At 35.9% G+C, this 22,388-nt stretch overlaps 2 protein-coding genes across 3 annotated transcripts in view; one reads left to right on the top strand and one right to left on the bottom strand.

The window, feature by feature from the left end:
• The first annotated feature begins 604 nt into the window (after positions 1–604).
• On the top strand, positions 605–10,031 carry LOC131102321 (homocysteine-responsive endoplasmic reticulum-resident ubiquitin-like domain member 2 protein). The gene is made up of 9 exons (XM_058047890.2): positions 605–705; positions 1,040–1,239; positions 3,312–3,389; positions 4,994–5,107; positions 5,248–5,363; positions 6,484–6,585; positions 6,678–6,968; positions 7,686–7,800; positions 9,453–10,031. Exons 2-9 carry the CDS (start codon positions 1,108–1,110, stop codon positions 9,624–9,626), a joined length of 1,122 nt encoding a protein of 373 aa, XP_057903873.2. The 5' UTR covers positions 605–705; positions 1,040–1,107; the 3' UTR covers positions 9,627–10,031.
• Positions 10,032–11,267: 1,236 nt separating this feature from the next.
• LOC131102318 (sodium bicarbonate cotransporter 3-like) overlaps positions 11,268–22,388 on the bottom strand; it is a 52,043-nt gene continuing 40,922 nt past the window's right edge. The window contains exons 18-25 of one of the 2 annotated variants that reach the window (XM_058047884.2): positions 21,561–21,674; positions 21,277–21,438; positions 20,951–21,202; positions 20,802–20,870; positions 20,569–20,742; positions 19,501–19,638; positions 18,753–18,853; positions 11,268–15,637 (exon numbers count right to left, since the gene is read on the bottom strand). In XM_058047884.2, coding sequence (XP_057903867.2) covers positions 15,556–15,637; positions 18,753–18,853; positions 19,501–19,638; positions 20,569–20,742; positions 20,802–20,870; positions 20,951–21,202; positions 21,277–21,438; positions 21,561–21,674 — 1,092 coding nt within the window. In that variant the 3' untranslated portion in view covers positions 11,268–15,555. Of the gene's footprint in view, positions 15,638–17,164; positions 17,319–18,752; positions 18,854–19,500; positions 19,639–20,568; positions 20,743–20,801; positions 20,871–20,950; positions 21,203–21,276; positions 21,439–21,560; positions 21,675–22,388 lie in introns of those variants that run through there. The other variant, XM_058047885.2, reaches the window with a different exon arrangement.

Consider the following 22,388-nt stretch of genomic DNA (forward strand, 5'->3'; position numbering starts at 1 on the left):
ATCACTTTTATAATCACTAGTATTTTACTAGTATATTCTATTCTGTTCTATTCTATTTATATTTTGTTTCTCATGATATTAGGGCTTTAAAATTTGAATTGAAATTTAATTTTGATTTAACTTTATGCTACTTAAATGTTGTTATTTTGTTTTTTTTCCAACTACTCAGAACTCTTGTGCAGTTGTTTTATAGCAACAAAGTACAAATATTAAGAGAAAAAGTTGTACATAGTTTTGGAAAATTATGTTACGGACAAAGTTATAGTATAAAAATAAAGTAATAATAATTATGTAATATAATAAGTAATATTATGAAAATAAATTGTACAAAAAGCTGGCGTTTTTCTTTTAATTTTGTTTTATTTTGAAGGCCCGGTTGTACCGGCAACAGGATGTACTACGCCGGTTTTGCCCGAGTGTTACCGAACCTACCGGAAGCTGTGCTGTAAGGATTTTTTCCCCCATGATAATAAAAATACATGTCATTAAAAACGGAAAAGCGCCCAGGAAAGCCGGGAAAAGTGCGATAATTTCTCCCAGCGAAAACGGGAATGTTTACAATCACGGAATTACACAATGCATTAAATGAATTTAAACGCCTGTACACTAGGTGTCGCCATGTAGTTTAATGTTGCTTGCTAACACGCTAAAGGCGGAGAAAGGAAGAACACAGCTGTGCTCGGTCACTGAGAGTAAACACATAAGGTAAACCCAATTTGTCCTTATTTTGTTGTATTAAGATACTTGGTTTACATTTTATTTAACTTCTTAACTGTTCGTGGTAATATTTGTAGCTCTGTTTAAAACTCAAAACGCAACAATGTCGCTTCATGTCCGAGTGGGGCTAATGTTGGCATAGCTTCATGGGTATTACATGAACGACTAAACCAGTGCTTTATTTGCTAGCTAGGAGGTCAATTTTAACGCAGTGAGCATTTAATTTACAATTTTTTCATATTTTCATATTGAATTCCGACTGTCAGTATAACTGAGCTTCTCAATAAAAATTAGTCTTTTTTGTTTTTTTTTTACCTTATAGCCGGAGATGAACTTGACGTAGCGTTCAAGCGTACCACCTGTGTTTCCGGACCACGTGACCTGCTCGTGATGGCCAGTCCGGTTACCCTGGTCATCAGGGCGCCGAACCAGAAGTACGACGACCAGACTATTAACTGCTTCCAGAACTGGACCGTGGAGAAGCTGAAAGCACACTTGTCTGATGTGTACCCGAGTAAACCTGTGAGTATCCCACTTCCGGTATGATCCCAAACATCTCATCCGTACTGTAAAGGATTGTTGACACCATAATTAGAACACCTACATAATAATAATTGATGGACATGTGGCAGCCATTAGGTCATTAGGTGCTAGGTGTCTATTTTGGGACACTTTTAATCCTGCTAGTGAGTCTCGTAAACAGAGATAAGGGTTGAATCCCTTGGCTTGAGATCAATGGCCATGGTCCAAGTCCACCGCGTACCGGTATATTGCCAAGAACGAAGATAGAAATATGTTTTAATAAGTCATTGCTGTTTTATGGATGAATACAGCCTATTATTAGTAAAAAAAAATATTCATATTTAAGCAAATTGTATATAGTTTGGGCCTAAATTTTAAGCATAAAAATGGCTAAATTGAACACATAACACAAACTGTTATTTACTAGTGCCGCAAAGCATGCTGAGTATTGCACCGGCAACAACAATATTAGCTATGAACAATACAACACTAGTATGCTAATGACCCTCCTTGTTCACTTAATTGCCCTCAACATGGTAATGGTTTTATTTCATTTGAACATGCATCAGATTACAATTGAATGCATCAGTTCACAGTTCCACATGTCCAAAAGGAGTAGGAAGAAGCAAAGCTTATTAAATCCTACCCCTCCATCTGGTACTTTTACAATCAGTAACTGTTACATTTGTTCACTTCCTATTCTAATATATTTTAAAAAAAATTAATTATAATTTTTATCCTAATATTATTTAAGTTTTTTTGTTTTTTAATTTAAATTGTTATCCTAATAATTTTTTGTTTTTTAATTTAAATTTTTATCCTAATATAATTTAAGTTTTTTTTTATTTTGTTGTTTTTTAATTTTAATTTAAAATTAATATTTTACATTTTTATAATTGGTTATTTTTAGCCTTATGCATTATTTTAGCTGTTTTGAAGATCAACATATGTTGCAATCAAGCAATAATGGCACAAACTCTGCAAACAGTTGGCGGAGAAAATACACCAAGCTACCCAGCATGCCTTGCGGAAGGTACTGTATGGGTGTAATTTGACCATCGATTAGCAAAATAAACTAAAATATGAATAGTGTAATCAGAAGATGCATTCAAAGACATGTTGTGACATGTAGTATTCTACAACACTGGTCGCTAAGTGTCACTAATATTACATTGATGAGACAATCGCCATCACAGGAAGTACTGTACAGAAACCAGAAGTTAAATAGGCGAACACTAATGTCTTATTTATGCCTTTATATGTCTTATTTTATTTTATTATGTCTACTATATTAGATAACAGGAGTGTAAAGGTGACTATAGGGGTGTTATTTCATGTCTAGAGGGCTCTAATAATGTTAACAGATGCTCAAAGTATGAAAACATTCTGTTTATCAATAAGGAATCCTACATTACGGAAAATTCTCGGTTTGGGTCTCGAACCATTTTTTTTGTCATGTCCAGCCGTCGGGGCAGATAGTATTGTTGATCGAAATGCTAAAAAGTTTGCTCTGCCAGGAAAAGATGTAAGCTAGTCCTCCTCTGTTATATAGATTTGATTTGATGTTTGTTGTTATGCACATTTGAAGCGTCTGGACTAGAAAGAGCACGAGGCGATAGAAAATGAAAACAGAGTGCGGCAATACAAAGAGACAACAATTATAGATTTCTTATAAAAGATACATTTTCTAAAGACCTTTTGTAATAAAGTACTTGCTAGTAGAAATGTCTGAAACAATAAAATGAAGTAACTTTTTGCCGTGTTCTAAATACATGAGTTGAAAAAGCCACTGAGATTATGGCTGTGTTGTGCTGCTAATCTGACTGTGCCCCCTTTTCCGTTCCGTTTGCTCAGAACTGATGTAACCTTTGTAAAACACACAGGCATCGAAATGCTTGTCATGTAATCTCATTATTAGACGTGCTTTTGTTTGCGGAACGTAAGGACTGAAAGGTAGCTCTTATAATATAATACCTGGATACATGCCGGCGTGTAGAAATGTATCAAACATAATGCTAATGCTGCTGTACGACTTGAACAATAGATAGTCTCACGTTCTAATGTGCTTTCAGAGCTCCAAAGACCAGAGACTAGTTTATTCCGGGAAGCTGCTTTTGGATCATCTGACTTTAAAAGACGTGCTCAGAAAGGTAACTTCCATGCTTTTCTTCATCACATGAAAAACACAAGAGATGGAGCTCTGATTTTAAAATGTTCCCACAAAATATAAAATATGTAGGTTTTTGTCCTCTAAAACTGATGACCAGCACAAGGATCTTCTAGTCTATGTACATTTTGAAATTGTTAGTCATATTGGAAATGGAACTTGTAATGAATACCGTGTTTTCCGGACTACAAGTCGCACTGTTTTTCATAGGTTGGCTGTTCCTGCGACTTATACTCCAGAGCGACTTATAAATGAAAAAACAGTTTGTTACATAAACACTGTTTTCTGTTCATGTTTATTGTTTGTGTAGCTGAATAACCATTGTGTTAGCATATCTTACACATATTCAGCCTGTTCTCTATTCTTTTATTAATGTTAGAACTTGCCTTCCAAGATGACGTAATGTCTGTTTTGGTCAAGTAGTTTGGAAAATACCGTATTTTCTGGACTATAAGTCACTCCGAAGTATAAGTCGCACAAGGCCAAAAATGCATAATTAGGTCGAAAAAAACATACATAAGTCACACTGGAATATAAGTCGCACAAGGCCAAAAAAAGCATAATTAGGTAGAAAAAAACATACATAAGTTGCACAAGTCCAAAAATGCATAATTAGGTTGAAAAAAACATACATTAGTCGCACAAGGCCAAAAATGCATAATTAGGTAGAAAAAAACATACATAAGTCGCACTGGAGTATAAGTCGCACAAGGCCAAAAATGCATAATTAGGTAGAAAAAAAAACATACATAAGTCACACTGGAGTATAAGTCCAGTGTGTCCAATGTGACTTATGTATGTTTTTTTTACCTAATTATGCATTTTTGGCCTTGTGCGACTTATGTATGTTTTTTTCTACCTAATTATGCAAGGCCAAAAATGCATAATTAGGTAGAAAAAAAACATACATAAGTCGCACTGGAGTATAAGTCGCACAAGGCCAAAAATGCATAATTAGGTAGAAAAAAAACATACATAAGTCACACTGGAGTATAAGTCCAGTGTGTCCAATGTGACTTATGTATGTTTTTTTTTTACCTAATTATGCATTTTTGGCCTTGTGCGACTTATGTATGTTTTTTTCTACCTAATTATGCATTTTTGGCCTTGTGCGACTTATGTATGTTTTTCTACCTAATTATGCATTTTTGGCCTTGTGCGACTTATACTCCAGTGCGACTTATGTATGTCTACCTAATTATGCATTTTTGGCCTAAATTATGCATTTAGGTAAAAAAAACATACATAAGTCACATTGGACACACTGGACTTATACTCCAGTGTGACTTATGTATGTTTTTTTCTACCTAATTATGCATTTTTGGCCTTGTGCGACTTCTTCTTGGAACTTCGTTTACAATTTTGAGTGTTTTCTGAGTTTGCAAGTGTTTATTTGCCACTGTTTTGCAGTTATCTTTAATTTTAAATTTGGTCACAGAATGTGTCGTTTTGCTTTTTATATTGATACCTGTCGCTCTTTTGGAACCTTATTTAGTTCACAACTTGAATTACTAAGGTGAGGAATAAGGAAAAAAATGCATGATTTGAATTGTCTGCAAATCTAATGGTTTCTAATGGCTTCCACAGCAGGATGAGTACCATATGCTTCATCTGGTCTGTCCCTCGCCGACTCCTCCCAGCTCCCCCAGCCCCGCCCGAAGACATATAACCAAGCCTCAGGGGGATGCAGCAGCACCTGCAGTGAGTCAAAAAAAACAAAAACCCAAAAAACATGCCTTTCCATTGTTTCATCATTGTGTCATCATGCTATCTAAACAATGCTTACTCAACTGCATACAGAAGCTAATTGCTAACACCCCCCCCCCAAACCTTGTTGACAGGTTGCTCCGACTACTAGTCCTTCCTTCTCCGGCCAATCAGATGACAGCAGTGACGGACTCCGACAACAAGCTGGACCTTTCCCCTACCACCAGTTGCATCAGCAGTTTATTCACAGGTAATATAGGTTGTGATATGGTTAAGGTTATTTTTCACCATCATAAAACCTATTTTTATTACATAACTGTTATGGGAAAAATACAGTGATTAGTGCAAAATTCATTCATTTTCTACTGGGTAGTGGAGCCTATCCCAGCTGTCTTCGGGCGAGAGTCAGGCCAGCCAATCACAGGGCACATATAGACAAACAACCATTCACACTCACATTCATACCTATGGACAATTTGGAGTCGCTAATTAACCTAGCATGTTTTTGGAATGTGGGAGGAAACCGGAGTACCCGGAAAAGAAAACCCACGCATGCACGGGGAGAACATGTAAACTCCACGCCGTGATGGACGATGGTGGAATTGAACTCGGGTCTCTTCGCTGTCTGACCTGCGCACTAACCACTTTCTATGCCGCATGTCCTCCAATGAACTGCTTTGCTCAGACACAATGCAGAATGGGAAACTTCAAAACTCATATTGGTACTTCTTTGTATATTTTTAGGTACACCTTTGGGGTGTTAAGTTACTGTGTGATGAGTTTAGTGGGTTTTTTTTTGCAAGCATAAACATGGCTAAATAAACTAATAGACGTAGACATGTTTTTGGAATGTGGGAGGAAACCGGAGTACCCGGAAAAGAAAACCCATGCATGCACGGGGAGAAATATGCAAACTCCACACAGAGATGGTCGAGGGAGGAATTGAACACGGGTCTCCTAGTTGTGAGGTCTGCGTGGTAACCACTGGACCGCCATGCAGCCGAGTGCAAAATTAGTAAAGAAAAAAACTTGGGATTTTTTTGCCCACAAAGTCCTATGTCAGTTTTTTTTATACAGTTTTTAAACATTATTATTATTATTATTATTATTACATTATTATAGTCATTTTTACTCTGATTACCCAATACAGTAGTCATAATACAGATCCTTTGTTTTCTTGTGGTTACTTCCTACTGTGGTTATTGTCTCATTAATGTAACATTACTGACCCCTTGTGGCCAGTGGAGAATACTACATCTCTTTGGTCATTTTTTATGTTTAAAAATGCTGAATTTAGGCCTAAAAAATATGTTTTCAGGTCCCTAAAGATTAACGTTCTCATATGTTCTTGTATGTTCATCGTTTTCCAGCTGGAGCATGTCGACCCCGCCCACAAACGTGACCTCCTATTATAACATCATGACGCTAATGTGGTGGCAGCAGCTGTACGCCCGCCATTACCCCGTGCACTAGTACGCCTCTTCGCCTGCTCACATTTCTCCAGCTAGGTTGGACCCCCCCCCCCAACCCAACTCTGACATCTCTCCATTTTTCCACTCATCAGTCAATTTCTGGCGACCTCCTCCCAAAACCTTAGACCGCATCTGCCGAGGAATCCCCCCGTCTCCCAGGTGGACCCGCAGAACCAGCGACCTCAGGCGGATCGCCGTGGCAACCCTGAAGTAGAAATGAACGCCCAAGGAGGGGAGATCCTGAACGAGGAGGAGCTAAACCGGGATTGGCTGGACTGGGTGTACACGTTCTCGCGGGCGGCCATCTTACTCAGCATAGTGTACTTCTACTCCTCGTTCAGTCGCTTTCTCATGGTGATGACGGCCATGCTGGTGCTTTACTTGTGAGTACTTGATCATCTACTCATTTGGTGTACATGTGTGTTAAACGCCAGGGGGGAGGCTGATGTCATTGCAGCATCTCAACGAATGCGTTGCTTAAACGCAGTGCCTTTTATGTGTAACTAGGTGTTAGCATACTCGTGTTCAGTTTAGTTTTTTTTCTGACATGTTTGTAATAACACAGGACCCGGCGCCCAAAGCCAAGGGGGAGGCTGATGTCATTGCAGCATCCCAATGAATGCGTTGCTTAGACGCAATGCCTTTTATGTGTAACTATATGTTAGCATACTCGTGTTCAGTTTATAGTTTTTTTTCTGACATGTTTGTAATAACACAGGACCCGGCGCCCAAAGCCAAGGGGGAGGCTGATGTCATTGCAGCATCCCAATGAATGCGTTGCTTAGACGCAATGCCTTTTATGTGTAACTATATGTTAGCATACTCGTGTTCAGTTTATAGTTTTTTTTTCTGACATGTTTGTAATAACACAGGACCCAGCGCCCCAAAGCCAGGGGGGAGGCTGATATCATTGCAGCATCCCAATGAATGCGTTGCTTAGACGCAATGACTGTTATGTGTAACTAGGTGCTCAGTGCATGCGCACAAACTGTACAGCGCTCCCACACCTCTCAGTTGTATATATTCCAACTGGGGGGGAGGCTGATGTCATTGCAGCATCCCAATGAATGCATTTTTGTAATGGCAATGTTGTCTGGTAGGCACCAGGCCGGCTGGTTTCCCTTCAACTTAGAAAACGAACTCCAGCTTCCTGGAGACGGAGACAATCAGGAGGACATGGAGGCGGAGCTACAGAACAATGACCCCCATGAAATGGTACAGACCTGCCTTAACTTGAACTATTAGATATGCTAATTGGGATACTAACTAATAGCATGTTAGCTTTTAGCATTTATCGTCCATGTTAAATAGGATGTAAATAGTCTATAGAACAAGCCTTAGCATGGTCAGCACTTAGAACCGTCTAGCTAGTTGCTACAATACTTTTGACATGATGTAATATGATGGAAGTGCCTTGGCACTTTCAGTAGCTGGTGCTGCTGAGCTAGGTGCTATCATGTTGACTGTTAGCATGCTAGCATTTTAGCCATTTTACTAATTTATAAGAGTGTAAACCTACTTGACATGATGTAATATCGTGATGGAAATGCCTTGGCACTTTAAGTAGTTGGTGCTGCTGAGCTAGGTGTTAGCATGTTGACACTTAGCATGCTAGCATTTTACTAATTTATAAGAGTGTAAACCTACTTGACATGATGTAATATCATGATGGAAGTGCCTTGGCACTTTCAGTAGCTGGTGCTGCTGAGCTAGGTGCTAGCATGTTGACTGTTAGCATGCTAGCATTTTAGCCATTTTACTAATTTATAAGAGTGTAAACCTACTTGACATGATGTAATATCATGATGGAAATGCCTTGGCACTTTAAGTAGTTGGTGCTGCTGAGCTAGGTGTTAGCATGTTGACACTTAGCATGCTAGCATTTTACTAATTTATAAGAGTGTAAACCTACTTGACATGATGTAATATCATGATGGAAGTGCCTTGGCACTTTCAGTAGCTGGTGCTGCTGAGCTAGGTGCTAGCATGTTGACTGTTAGCATGTTGACTTTTAGCATGTTAGCATTTTACTAATTTATAAAAGTGTAAACGTACTTGACATGATGTAATATCATGATGGAAGTGCCTTGGCACTTTAAGTAGTTGGTGCTGCTGAGCTAGGTGTTAGCATGTTGACACTTAGCATGCTAGCATTTTACTAATTTATAAGAGTGTAAACGTACTTGACATGATGTAATATCATGATGGAAGTGCCTTGGCACTTTAAGTAGTTGGTGCTGATGAGCTAGGTGTTAGCATGTTGACACTTAGCATGCTAGCATTTTACTAATTTATAAGAGTGTAAACCTACTTGACATGATGTAATATCATGATGGAAGTGCCTTGGCACTTTCAGTAGCTGGTGCTGCTGAGAGCTAGGTGCTAGCACGTTGACTGTTAGCATGCTAGCATTTTAGCCATTTTACTAATTTATAAGAGTGTAAACCTACTTGACATGATGTAATATCATGATGGAAGTGCCTTGGCACTTTCAGTAGCCGGTGCTGCTGAGAGCTAGGTGTTAGCATGTTGACTTTTAGCATGTTAGCATTTTACTAATTTATAAAAGTGTAAATGTACTTGACATGATGTAACATCATGATGGAAGTGCCTTGGCACTTTCGATAGTTGGTGCTGCTGAGAGCTAAGTGCTAGCATGTTGACTGTTAGCATGTTGACGTTTAGCATGCTAGCATTTTACAAATTTATAAAAGAACCTACTTGGAATGATGTAACATCACCATGGAACTGCCTCTGCGCTGTCTTGCTTGGCGCTAGCATGCTAACTGTTCCATACTGGCCATTCTTCGCATGTTAAACAGCATATACCTACACAGCACGGTTGAGTCGATATGTTTTGTCACCAGGAACGAGCGGCGGATGACAGCTCTGACGATGAAGGAGGAGAAAGCGGGGAGGAAGGAGCCGAAGATCCAAACAGCAACATCCCCCAAACGGGCTTCCTGTCCTCCACGTGGTCTTTTATCATCACCTTCTTCATGTCGCTCATTCCGGAGGGTCCGCAGAATGCTGCCAACTGAGCCAAAAACATTCTTTAGCTTGTGTCAAAAGTCTTGTTTGAACACAGGACGTGTTCATTTTTTCATTTTGTATTTTAAACTAAAAAAAATGGCAAAGATGTGTCGGAATGGGAATTTGTTGCCATATTAGTTTATTCCTTATAGAAGGTATCTTAAATGAAATTATTATTAATGTTTAATCTACATTACGGTAATAGGAAAGTTCAAAGTAAGGGTAAAACACGTTCACAGATAGTGACTTAATATTGGGGGCTTGGAGTGTTTAACTTCATATCTAAAAACACATTTCATGAAATTATGGAAGTAAAATGTTAATTTACACTAAACAATGTGTCTGTTTTGTGAATGTATGATGCCTCAATAGAACTGATGTACTCATGGGCCGTCTCTGTATTTGTGTGGATATATACTGTATATACAGTATATAAGGAATAAATAATCAAAATAAATAATAAAATATAATAATAATTTTATTAAAACAATTGCAATTATCACAATTATGTTATCTTTTTTTAATTTAAACAAAATTATAATTTAATAAATAAAGATTCCTTTAATGTATTCAAATTATACTTTTTGAATAATATTTTTAATATAATATTTTAAAAATATTTTTGGGACATTACATGTGCATTTTAGTTACATTATATTATTGTATTATTATTGTGATTTTGTGTGTATATGGGGAAGAAATAGTCAATAGTAATAATTTTATTAAAACAATTGCCATTCTCACAATTAATGTTATCTTTTTTAATTAAAAATACAATATAATGTAATAATTAAAGATTAATTTAATGTATTCAAATGATACTCTTTGAATAATATTTTATATATATTAATATATATATATTTATCTGGCAAATTTCTGGCAAAATGTTCTTTTGGTGGTTTTGGTCTTAGAACTGTGCCATGCTCAGTGTCTTTCTTACGGGTCGAGTCATGAACACTGACCTGAGTTCTTTAGATGTTGTGGGGTCTTTTGTGACCTCTTGGATGAGTCGTCGCTGCATTCTTGGGGTTCATTTTGTCGGTTTACCGCTCCTGGGAAAGGTTCACCACCGCTCCCGTGTTTTCAACCGTTTGTGGATAATGACTCTCACTGTGGTTTGCTAGAGTCCCAAAGCTGCAAAATTGGCTACTCTTGTTAGTGAGGAAATAATCAACACTGAATTTGAGAGAAATCGCGGCGCATGAAGAGTTGAAGAGCGATTGTGGACCAAAAAAAAAGATAGAACAATAGCGGATAAAAGTTTATATTTCTTTATTGAGTTGACTTTTTATTGCCTTTATCACCTTTTTGACACAAGTCGTCATTCACACGGCCGATACCCCCCCCCCCCCCGAGTACAACACTCTCCAGTCTCTCTTAACTGTACATGTGTACAAAATATTCACATTCAACAGTCACATGACCTGATTGGCGGATGCTCGCTTCCAGTTTGAACCCTCCCCCCAAGACTCATTTCCCGACTTCTGATTTTTAAATTCCGTTTTTTTTCGTTAAAAGTCAGCGGTTACCACGGCTACCACGTGAACACGAGACGAGATCCAATGACGACACGCCAGGAAAAATAAATAATGCACTGGTCCACTCTATTAAACGTCTTTGGCATTTATATATATATATATATATATATATATATATACATATATATACATATATATACATATATATACACCGGATGATGATGATGATGAACACTTTATGATAAGTACGACACACACAAAAAAGAGCTTCGACAAGGCACCGTACTGTACAGCGACACGCACAAAAAGATCCAAAGATCCAAACACCGGATGTTGAACCGTCATGAACGGACACAATTATTGCTAAAAAACAAGACTGCACGTAGCGAAAAACTACAACAGCTTTGTAGAATATTATAAATAAAGTTATTTTTTTGCATAAAATGTTGAGCATCACTAAAATACAATTATTTGTCCACCACACACACACATAAAGTACAGGAATACAGACAGTATAAAAATAGATACAATTAAGTGGGGATCAATGTATTTTTTACCCACTAAATATTATTGGCTGGTGTTTTTTTTTTTTGTGTGTGTGTTTTTGCCACAATTAAGAAAAAAAATAATACTGTGGAACTTCAAAAAAAAATTTTTTTTTTTTTGGGCTTACCCCCCCTCCAAATTTTTTTTTAAAAAGTCGACTATTAATGCTAGCAGCCAGCGCTAGCTGATGGGAGTACTTTACTGCATCGTATTATCGTATTTGTAACATTTGTACGGGAAAATAAGGTCAAATAAGATTAATAACAGATTTTTTATTTCTTGGAAGAATAAATAAAAATTATGATATAATAAAAAAAAATACGGAGTCCAGTAAAGGCAGGGAAAATGGGAGGCTTGACAGGTTTACACTAACAACCAACCACTTAAGTAGGTCAGGGGTGTCCAAATTGCGGCCCCAAAATTCATAATTCATAAAAATCAATAATCATAATTTTGGCATAAAGTATCAATAACTACAATTTTGTCATATAAACGTCGTCGAATCAAAGTTTCAACAGCTATTTGGTTGCAGAAGAACAGGAAATGGAAGCCCACAGTGCCCTCATTTCCACGGGCAAATGTTTTCACCACTAAAATCAGTGATACTTATTAATATTAATCTGGGTGTCATGAGGCACACAGTTCACGAGACGAGACAATACACGAGTTCGGGCCTAAGAAAACCAGACAGATTTTAAAATGACTTTTGAAAAAAGAACAATTAAAAAATATACAAAATATGACAAAATATTGCAATCTATGAATTAAATTTTGACTATGTTACACTCTGTGTGTATGCTCATGGCCCCGCCTCCGCCCATCAAGACAAAGAGGCTGTCTGAGTGACTAAAGGGCTCACTCCGTTCATGTCGTTTTATGTTGTTTGGAGCAAAATGATCCAGTTCATTTTCATTTATTGTGTAAATTTATTAATTTATTATTGCCCCATGTTTTTTTTTCTGAATGAGAAATTTTGTCACATTTTAATCTTGCAAGATCTACTTACTCACGATGAGCTTGTCAACCAAAAACACTTCCCTAAGACAAAATTCATCACACAGCAACTTAACACCCCAAAGGTGTACCTGACAAATATACAAACATGTACAAAAATATTTAAAACCCAACATTTTCCCATAAAGCCTTTCATTTGAAGTCAGGACCCGGTGCCCAAAGCCAGGGGAGGCTGATGTCATTGCAGCATCCCAATGAATGTGTTAGTTAGACGCAATGCCTTATGTGAAAAAAAGTTTGTTTTCATTCTAAACTCATATTGATGTTAGGCGGCTGTCTGACGAATTTAAAAGTGTTTTTTGAAAGATGACTCACAAATTTTTTTTTCGTTCTAAACTCATATTGATGTTAGGTGGCTGTGTGACGGATTTAAAAGTGTTTTTTGAAAGATGACTCACTAAAAAGTTTGTTTTCATTCTAAACTCATATTGATGTTAGGTGGCTGTGTGACGAATTTAAAAGTGTTTTTTGAAAGATGACTCACTAAAAAGTTTGTTTTCGTTCTAAACTCATATTGATGTTAGGTGGCTGTGTGACGAATTTAAAAGTGTTTTTTGAAAGATGACTCACTAAAAAGTTTGTTTTGATTCTAAACTCATATTGATGTTAGGTGGCTGTCTGACGAATTTAAAAGTGTTTTTTGAAAGATGACTCACTAAAAAGTTTGTTTTCATTCTAAACTCATATTGATGTTAGGTGGCTGTGTGACGAATTTAAAAGTGTTTTTTGAAAGATGACTCACTAAAAAGTTTGTTTTCGTTCTAAACTCATATTGATGTTAGGTGGCTGTGTGACGAATTTAAAAGTGTTTTTTGAAAGATGACTCACTAAAAAGTTTGTTTTGATTCTAAACTCATATTGATGTTAGGTGGCTGTCTGACGAATTTAAAAGTGTTTTTTGAAAGATGACTCACAAATTTTTTTTTCCGTTCTAAACTCATATTGATGTTAGGTGGCTGTGTGACGAATTTTAATTGTTTTTTGAAAGATGACTCACCAAAAAGTTTGTTTTCATTCTAAACTCATATTGATGTTAGGTGGCTGTGTGACGAATTGAAATTGTTTTTTGAAAGATGACTCACCAAAAAGTTTGTTTTCATTCTAAACTCATATTGATGTTAGGTGGCTGTGTGACGAATTTAAAAGTGTTTTTTTTGAAAGATGACTCACTAAAAAGTTCGTTTTCATTCTAAACTCATATTGATGTTAGGTGGCTGTGTGACGAATTTAAATTGTTTTTTGAAAGATGACTCACCAAAAAGTTTGTTTTCATTCTAAACTCATATTGATGTTAGGTGGCTGTGTGACGAATTTAAGTGTTTTTTGAAAGATGACTCACAAAATTTTTTTTTCCGTTCTAAACTCATATTGATGTTAGGTGGCTGTGTGACGAATTTAAATTGTTTTTGAAAGACGACTCACTAAAAAAGTTCGTTTTCATTCTAAACTCATATTGATGTTAGGTGGCTGTGTGACGAATTTAAAAGTGTTCTTTGAAAGATGACTCACTAAAAAGTTTGTTTTGATTCTAAACTAATATTGATGTTAGGTGGCTGTGTGACGAATTTAAAAGTGTTTTTTGAAAGATGACTCACCAAAAAGTTTGTTTTCATTCTAAACTCATATTGATGTTAGGTGGCTGTGTGACGAATTTAAGTGTTCTTTGAAAAATGGCTCACTAAAAAGTTTGTTTTCGTTCTAAACTCATATTGATGTTAGGTGGCTGTGTGACGAATTTAAAAGTGTTCTGTGAAAGATGACACAGTGAGTCAGTGTATGTTGTTGTACTGACACACTGACCTCCACTGCGTTGACAAGCTCATTGATAGCAAAAGATAGCAAAGAAAGAAATACAGTTTATCGTTTCATAAATTTGTATAAGCCACATGATTCAAAGTTTAATAAAAAAAAAAAGTAGCGACTTACACACCGGAATTTACGGTATATTTCCATTCAAGGCTACGGCGAAATCAACCAGCGTCAAGAAATTAATTATGCGTGATCTTTAAGGTTCCACTGTGCTTGGCCAGGAGCGGAAAACATAAAAATGTGTACGATCATAACTATTTTAATGTAGTTATGATGGGCTAAAAACACGCTTAGTCAGCAACGCTGCCTTTTGAGAAAGCGTGACCACAGTCAGAAATCCTGAAAAGGTTCCTGAGTTATGTCATTTGAACAAGAACTTATTCGATATTATTGGGCGAAAAAGCAACTTTTGAAATATAATAATAATAATTACAATAATAATAATAATAATAACAGTGATATTTTAGGTAAGAAACTATGCTGGCAAAGTGCTTACTGTTCAGTACAGACTTCATATGGCCTCTGTTGTCATTTTTATATATATATATTGTTACTTTAATGAAACAGTAGAAAAACATACATGCATTCATTTTAACCTATATATATATATTTTATATATATTTATATATACTGAATATATAAAAACGATTCTGAATTTTTAAGCAGCATTATTCTCCCTAGAAGAGAGAACGCTACAAGGTGTCATTTTTAGTTCCATCAGTAGCTGGCATGGATGTTTTCCTGAACGGCGCTGGTACTTAAATTAAAGGTCATAATATGACCTTCAAATACTGTGCAGGGCTGCATTTTTAATAATACAGAGATTAAAAGGTGATTAAAATTTTTTTTTTTTTTTGCAATGACACTAAACGATCCCCGGCAGTGACGCCCATTCCTTTGGTGTCGGAAATTCAAATATTCCAAAAAAAACCCAAAAAAAACATTTCAATAAAGTCACCACATGTGGCAGTAAGAGGAGTAACAAGATGGCAGTTTGCCATGGCAACCAGGCCCGGTGGAGCTCACCTGCTGCGGCAGGTCAAGCAGATGCGTTCGGTGCCCCCATCAGCTGTGGGAGGAGATGATGTTATCACAAGAAGGTCTCCACAGTGGAACTCTCTCCTGGGGTATCCGGGCTGACGTCCACTCTAACGCAGGCCGACTTCTCCCGGCTGTTCAAAACAAAACAGAGACAAAGTGAGTGTGAGGAGAAGGTGAATAAGCGTTTTTTATAGTGCGAGACAAGATGCCGATACACTTCCGGGCGAACGTTGTTTTCAGACATTTTTATGATAGGCAAAAATCTGAGATTGAGAATAAAGTTGTACATTTATGAGAATAAAGTAATACATTTACAATAAAAAAATTTAAATTCATGAGAATAAACACAAAGTCAACCTTCTGCACAAGGTCAAAGGTGAAATAAGCCCCCCCCTTTTTTCTCAGCTGTCTCAGGCAATGCCTGTTACAAAAAATAATCTGTGATTTCAATAATAAAGTCACAAATTTCCAGGAATGAAGCCGTAAATATATGCGCAAAAAAAGTCACAATATGCCCAAGGTCAAAGGTCACATAAATTTCCCCTTTTCATAGCTGTCAAGCTAGCAATGCTTGTTACAACAACGTATTAAAATAATCTGTGATTTCAAAAATAAAGGCAAGGCAAAATTGAAAAATAGTAGTCCCAGGATTGACCCCTGAGGAACACCACAGGTCATGGCCATTTGGTCGCATATTTCCAGGAATAAAGCCATAAATGTATGTGCAAAAAAGTCGCAATATGCCCAAGGCCAAAGGTCACATAAATTTCCCCTTTTCATAGCTGTCAAGCTAGCAATGCCTGTTATGACAGCGTATTAAAATAATCTGTGATTTCAAAAATAAAGGCAAGGCAATATTGAAAAATAGTAGTCCCAAGATTGACCCCTGGGGAACCCCACAGGTCATGGTTATTTGGTCGCACATTTCCAGGAATAAAGCCGTAAATTTATGTGCAAAAAAGTCATAATTTGCCCAAGGCCGAAGGTTTGTTGGGATGAGGTTGGAATTTAGTTGTTTGGGGGGGGGTTGGACTAGATAAGTCTTGACTTCTTCCCACTCCTTTTCGAACATGTGTACATTTTTATTTTGTATTTTTATTTGTATTGATTTTGGTTGGTTTGTTGTGCTTTGGATGTTTTTCATGTTTGAAATAAAGAAGAAAAAAATAAAATAAAAATAATAAAAATAATAAAAATCAAAATAATAAAAATAATAAAAATAAAAATAATAAAATTAATAAAAATCAAAATAATCAAAATAATCAAAATAAAAATAATCAAAATAAAAATAATCAAAATAATTAAAATAAAAATAATCAAAATAATTAAAATAAAAATAATCAAAATAATCAAAATAATAATAAAAAAATAATAATAATAATAACAATAATAACAACAATAACAATAATAATAATAGGCTGTATTCAACCACAAAACAGGAGTCTGACTCACAACCCCATGCCAAAATGCAAGCACACAAAAACAGTAAAGACAAGCAGGTGGGCATCAAATCACACAAACATGCCCATAAATGAGAAAACCACAAACTCCCAGCACTGCAAAATCCATGTTTTCATGTTACTAAGTGGAAATTTTCCTACTGTGACTTACATAATAATGCACACAGTGTTAGTGACATTATTTGTACATTCAAAAAAAAAATTACAGTATTTTTAAAGTCTGTGTGACAGTTTAAGGCATGCTCTTTGTTCATTGTGAAAGGTTAGGACACAGGAAAAGTGCCTCAAATGTTTTCCTGCTACCTCTTCTTCCTGATGGAGGCTGTGGGTCACTACTCCTACTCTGTACGATCTGTTCAAGATGGACATAAGAACGTTCTGACCTCGTTTTGCTCATTTCAGCCATAAAGGTACCAAATATAGGGAGGAATCATTTTGCCTCTTTAATATAAGACATTTTAGAAATACATAACAAAAACACAATAATTAGCCACGTTTACATGGACCCAGGGGTGGAATATTCCTTTCCCCAATCCGATTGAGGTATCTTGTACCCGCTCAAACGGACTGCGTTCTTCTTCGTGGTGTTTTTCTTCTTCTGTTGTTTATTTTTGCGGTTGGCAAGCAGCTTTCGTGTGCATTAGCGCCATCTGTGGAACAGAATCTAAACCCTTCTATACGCCATTCACAAGTCCAGTTTTATTAAAAAAAAAAGAAAATACATATCTATATAAAACATGTGCCGAGCTTAATTATAAAAATATTAGCAAGATTGAACTTTATCTTTTCCTGTTCCCGGGTAGCGTTCTTTCATGCTGAGATAGTATGACGTAACACGCAGCTCCAGACGTTCTTCCATTAAAAAAAAAAAAAAATGGAGGCGAGCAATCGGCACTGGACTGCTGCGGAAAGTTTGTTTTTGATTCAAACTAAATTTCAAGACTGGACAAAGGAAAAACTGGCAATACTATGAGGATATTATGAGTAGTAGAAAATGTATTTTTTTATATATTTTTTTATATGATTTTTTATATGACTTTTTTAAATTTTATTATTTATTTTATAATTTATTTATTTTATTTTATTTTTTTAATATGCTACTCATAATATTATGAGTTTATTCCCTTGTGAGGATAAGTGTTGAAAAATTACTGAAAGAATGAATTAATATTATGAATACGAATTCCAAAAAGTGAAAGAAAAACTGGAGGAAGTCGGTATCACGTGATACGCAATACTATGAGGATATTATGAGGAGTAGAAAATGTATTTTTTTATATATTCTTTGAAAATATTTTTGATTTTATTATTATTTTAAAATTATTAAAATTATTTTTAAATTATTTTATTTTAAAATTGTATTATTTATTTTATAATTTATTTTATGTTTTTTATTATAGTCACACTATATATACGTATATAATTTTTTATTTTATTATTATTTTTTTTAATATGCTACTCATAATATTATGAGTTTATTCCCTTGTCAGGATAAGCGTTAGACAATGAATGTATGAATGAATATTATGAATACGGAGTTATTCCAACAAGTGAAAGAAAAACTGGAGGAAGTCGGTATCATGTGATGTTGATGTTTACGTTTTACTGGGCATGCCCCCCATTGACTATTCTGGTTGATTAGAGCGCCGCATGTAGACACGCCATTGGAATATTCCTTTCCATGTATACCATTGCTTTCGGAAAGAGAAAAACTCCTCATGTAAACGTGGCTTATGATAACAGTTTACCTTTGCCTTGGCTTTTAACGGGATAAGGGTTTACTCACCTCCCTGAAAGAGTCTTTTCTGGGAGGTTGAGCCGGTTTGAGTTCTCGTAGCTGACCTGTAGTCCCAGCTGCTCTTGTTGATGTAGAAGAGACTCCTCTTCCTGAAACAAAGATCCAACATTTTCATTTAATAATATGTTTATAATGTAGTTGTATTGTGCAAAGATACTATGCATCAAAAAGTGCATCCCCAGACCATCACACTACCGCCACCATATTTTACTGTTGCTTGTGGGATATTTTTGGTAGACAGCAGAATTCATGGTTCCATTTAAAACAGCAAGTCTTCCAGGTCTTGAATCAGCAAAACAGCCCCAGACCATCACACTACCACCACCATATTTTACCGTTGCTAAGATTTATTCTGAAATCCGGCGCTACTTTTACACCACATGTAATGGAACACACACCTTCCGAAGAGTTAAAATTTTGTCTCGTTTTTTTTTGTGGATAATGGCTCTCACTATGGTTGGTTGGAGTCCCATAGCTTTAAAAATGGATTTATAACATTTTGCAGATTGATAGATCTCAACTAATCTGTGGGACAGCAATCACTTTTCCACACAGGGCCATGTAGGTATGCACTTCTTTCTCCCTTAATAATAAAATGTTGCATTTAAGTGTTGTCATTGACTAATATTTCAATTTGTTGATCTGAAACATTTAAGTGTGACAAGCATGTAAAACAGAATTTGTTCACACATCCAATCACAAGGACCAAAACTGAACACAAATTTTAAAAAAGTACCAGCTTTGCACGCGCTTTCTTTTTCTTGTCATCTTCTTTTTTCTTCTTGCTCTCTGGCATCAAATCATCCAGCCAGCTCAACTCTCTTTTCGTGAAAAAGAAATCCAGAAGCTTTCGGATGAAGACCAGCGCTAGAACCTGTAAAAAAAAAAAAAAATGAATAGTTGGACAAGGATGTTATTAAAAAAAGTCCTTGGGAAAAAATAGTACTGATTATTTTTTTTTGGATTATTTTGATTATTAAATTTTGACCATTTGGAAATTTGACCAGTGTACAGTAGTCCCTCATTTATCGCTGATAATAAATTGAATATTTTCACACTTATAGCTATACAACCTTCTAAATACAATTTTAACATTATTAGAGCCCTCTGGATATGATACAGCAACCCTATAGTCACAAGACATAAGATATAAATGACATAAATATGACCACATTGGTCTTGTGTGCTAGGAGAGCTGAGCTGAGTAACATCCGCTCGTGTTAGGAATTTTTGTGCTTTCATGGGGGCATATAAAATTTAAAAATTGAATCTAATTAATGTAATTTAATGTAATTTAATTTTTAATTTTATTTTTAATTTAAAATTTTAATTTTTAAAATTAATATTTAAATTACATTAAATTACATTAAATTAAAATTTAAATTAATTACAATAAATTACATTAAATTAAAATTTAAATTAATTATAATAAATTACATTAAATTAAAATTTAATTTAAATTAATTAAATAAAAATTAAAACATAAAAAAAATTAAATTAAAATTTTAAATATGGCCCTTATTAATTTATTTAAATTCATTTTAATATTAAAATATTTAAAAAAATTCAATTTTCAATTTTTAAAAATTCAATAAAAGCTTGCCGCTCTCCCGAACATGACAGTAACATTACTAATGACATCTCGTGACCAATACAGAGTACTACATATCATCGCATCTTTGAATGAGTCTTCCGAATGCCTTATACTGTATTTGTATTTCAGTTCATTTGGCCATTGTTATGCTTGAATGTGCAACGAAACGGATTTCGAACGTATTTGTTGAGTGAATCGTGACTCCACTACCATCATGGGGAAGACGACCGCTGCGGCGGAGGCCTTGATGACCCAGAGAAGCACCAGACAGGTGAGCTGAACCAGGGTGAAGATATGGACTTTCCACAGAGGGACGTAGCGCAGGTAAATAAGATCGGGCTGGTGCTTGGCAGGCATGCCAAACAGTTTGATTCTGTCAAAAAACTGCACAGAAAATGGAAAAATTATTTGAATGTTTTTTTTTTTTTTGCATAAGCACTTACCTGGATGCCTTTGAGAGAGGAGACGCCCATGTAGAGGAAGACCCCATACAGCACCGGCATCGGAATGAACTAAAACAAAGCAAAAAAATTCAGTGCAAAATCAGTGCAACAGGCAAATAAATCCACGGTAGAGTCCTTTTCCAACTCACCTTGAGCGCCGATGTCATGAAAACGGAACAACCCATAAGGACAAAAATCATGAAGCCAGTGACCCGCTGTTCCCGGATACCGAGAAACTTGGGCTGCTCCCCGGGAGCGGAGCACCCGGATTCCACCTTCAGGCTGTTGACGTGTGAAATGGAGAGGACGGTAGCGGCCACGAACCACGGCAGGCCCATAACGGAACACACGCCCAGCATGATTGCTACGATCAGCAAGTCCAGGTGATAGCCACAGCCTTTCTGAAAGTTAGCGAGATAAATATGTAAATACGTTAAGTATGATAATTTTTCAGAAAAAGTACCGTCTTACAAACCTTCAGCTTGTGCTCTTTGCGGTTGATAATAACGGCAGTGATTTGTTGATCCATAAAGATGAGGATGGTGCACAGCAGGGCAGGAAGTGCTGCAATCAACATTGTCCACCAGGGGTTTCCTCCCAAGGGGTCCATCAGCCAACCTCTGTTCTTAGAAGTAGGCTTCACGGGAAAGAAGAAGAAGTGTGCTGAATTTGGTTAAGACAGCCTGGAAACGAGCTTACTTGGAAATTAGGGTTTTTGATTTTGGGAAGGCGTAGGTTCTAAATGGGAAGGATGCCTACCTCAAATCGATCGGGGACGTTTAGCTTAGGGGACGGGATCCCCATTAGGTAGTCCACCAACACCATAATCATGATGGTTATGAAGACAGCAAAGTCACTGATGGTGGAACGCACCTAGGACACAAAACACATGGAACCAGTTTTATGAATGGCCCGGGGACCATGAGTGGTTTCACAGCTGGTTTTTTTTTATTGCCTTTTTTTATTACTAAAAAAAAATGTAAAAATTAGCAGTAATTTTATAAAAAATAAAGTGAAAATTTGGCAATTTTATGACAACAATGTAGTAATATTATGCCAAAAAAAATTATTTAAAATTTATTTTTAGTCATTGTTTCGAAATTTTCTGCCAAAAATTCTGTAATTGTACAAAAATAAATATAGGAATAAAAAAAATTCAGATTTTTTTTTTTTTTTAGGAAGAAGGCTGAAATAGTAATACAACACCAAAAAAGTAAAAATAAAATAAAATAATTTTACAAGAATAAAGTCAATAGGACAACAAAAGTTGTATTTTAGCCTACAATTTAGAACTTAGAGGAATAAACTTAATAGAAATAATAGAAAAAAATATACATAAATATATACACAACATGGCTGCACGACAGCCGAGTGGTTAGCGCACAAGCTAGGAGACCCGAGTTCAATTCCACCCTCGGCCATTGCTGTGTGGAGTTTGCAGTAATTTTATAAAGTGAAAATAGTGTACAATTTTATGGCAACAATGTTGTAATATTATGAGAAAAAATGCATTTATTTTTAGTAACTTTTTGGAAATTTTTTCTGCCAAAAATCTTGTAATAGTACAAAAATAAATATGGGAATAAA

Source organism: Doryrhamphus excisus, linkage group LG7 (assembly GCF_037039965.1).
Source record: "Doryrhamphus excisus strain RoL-2023G ecotype Guam linkage group LG7, RoL_Dexc_Guam_v1.1, whole genome shotgun sequence".
In the NCBI taxonomy this organism is placed as follows: Eukaryota; Metazoa; Chordata; class Actinopteri; order Syngnathiformes; family Syngnathidae; genus Doryrhamphus; species Doryrhamphus excisus.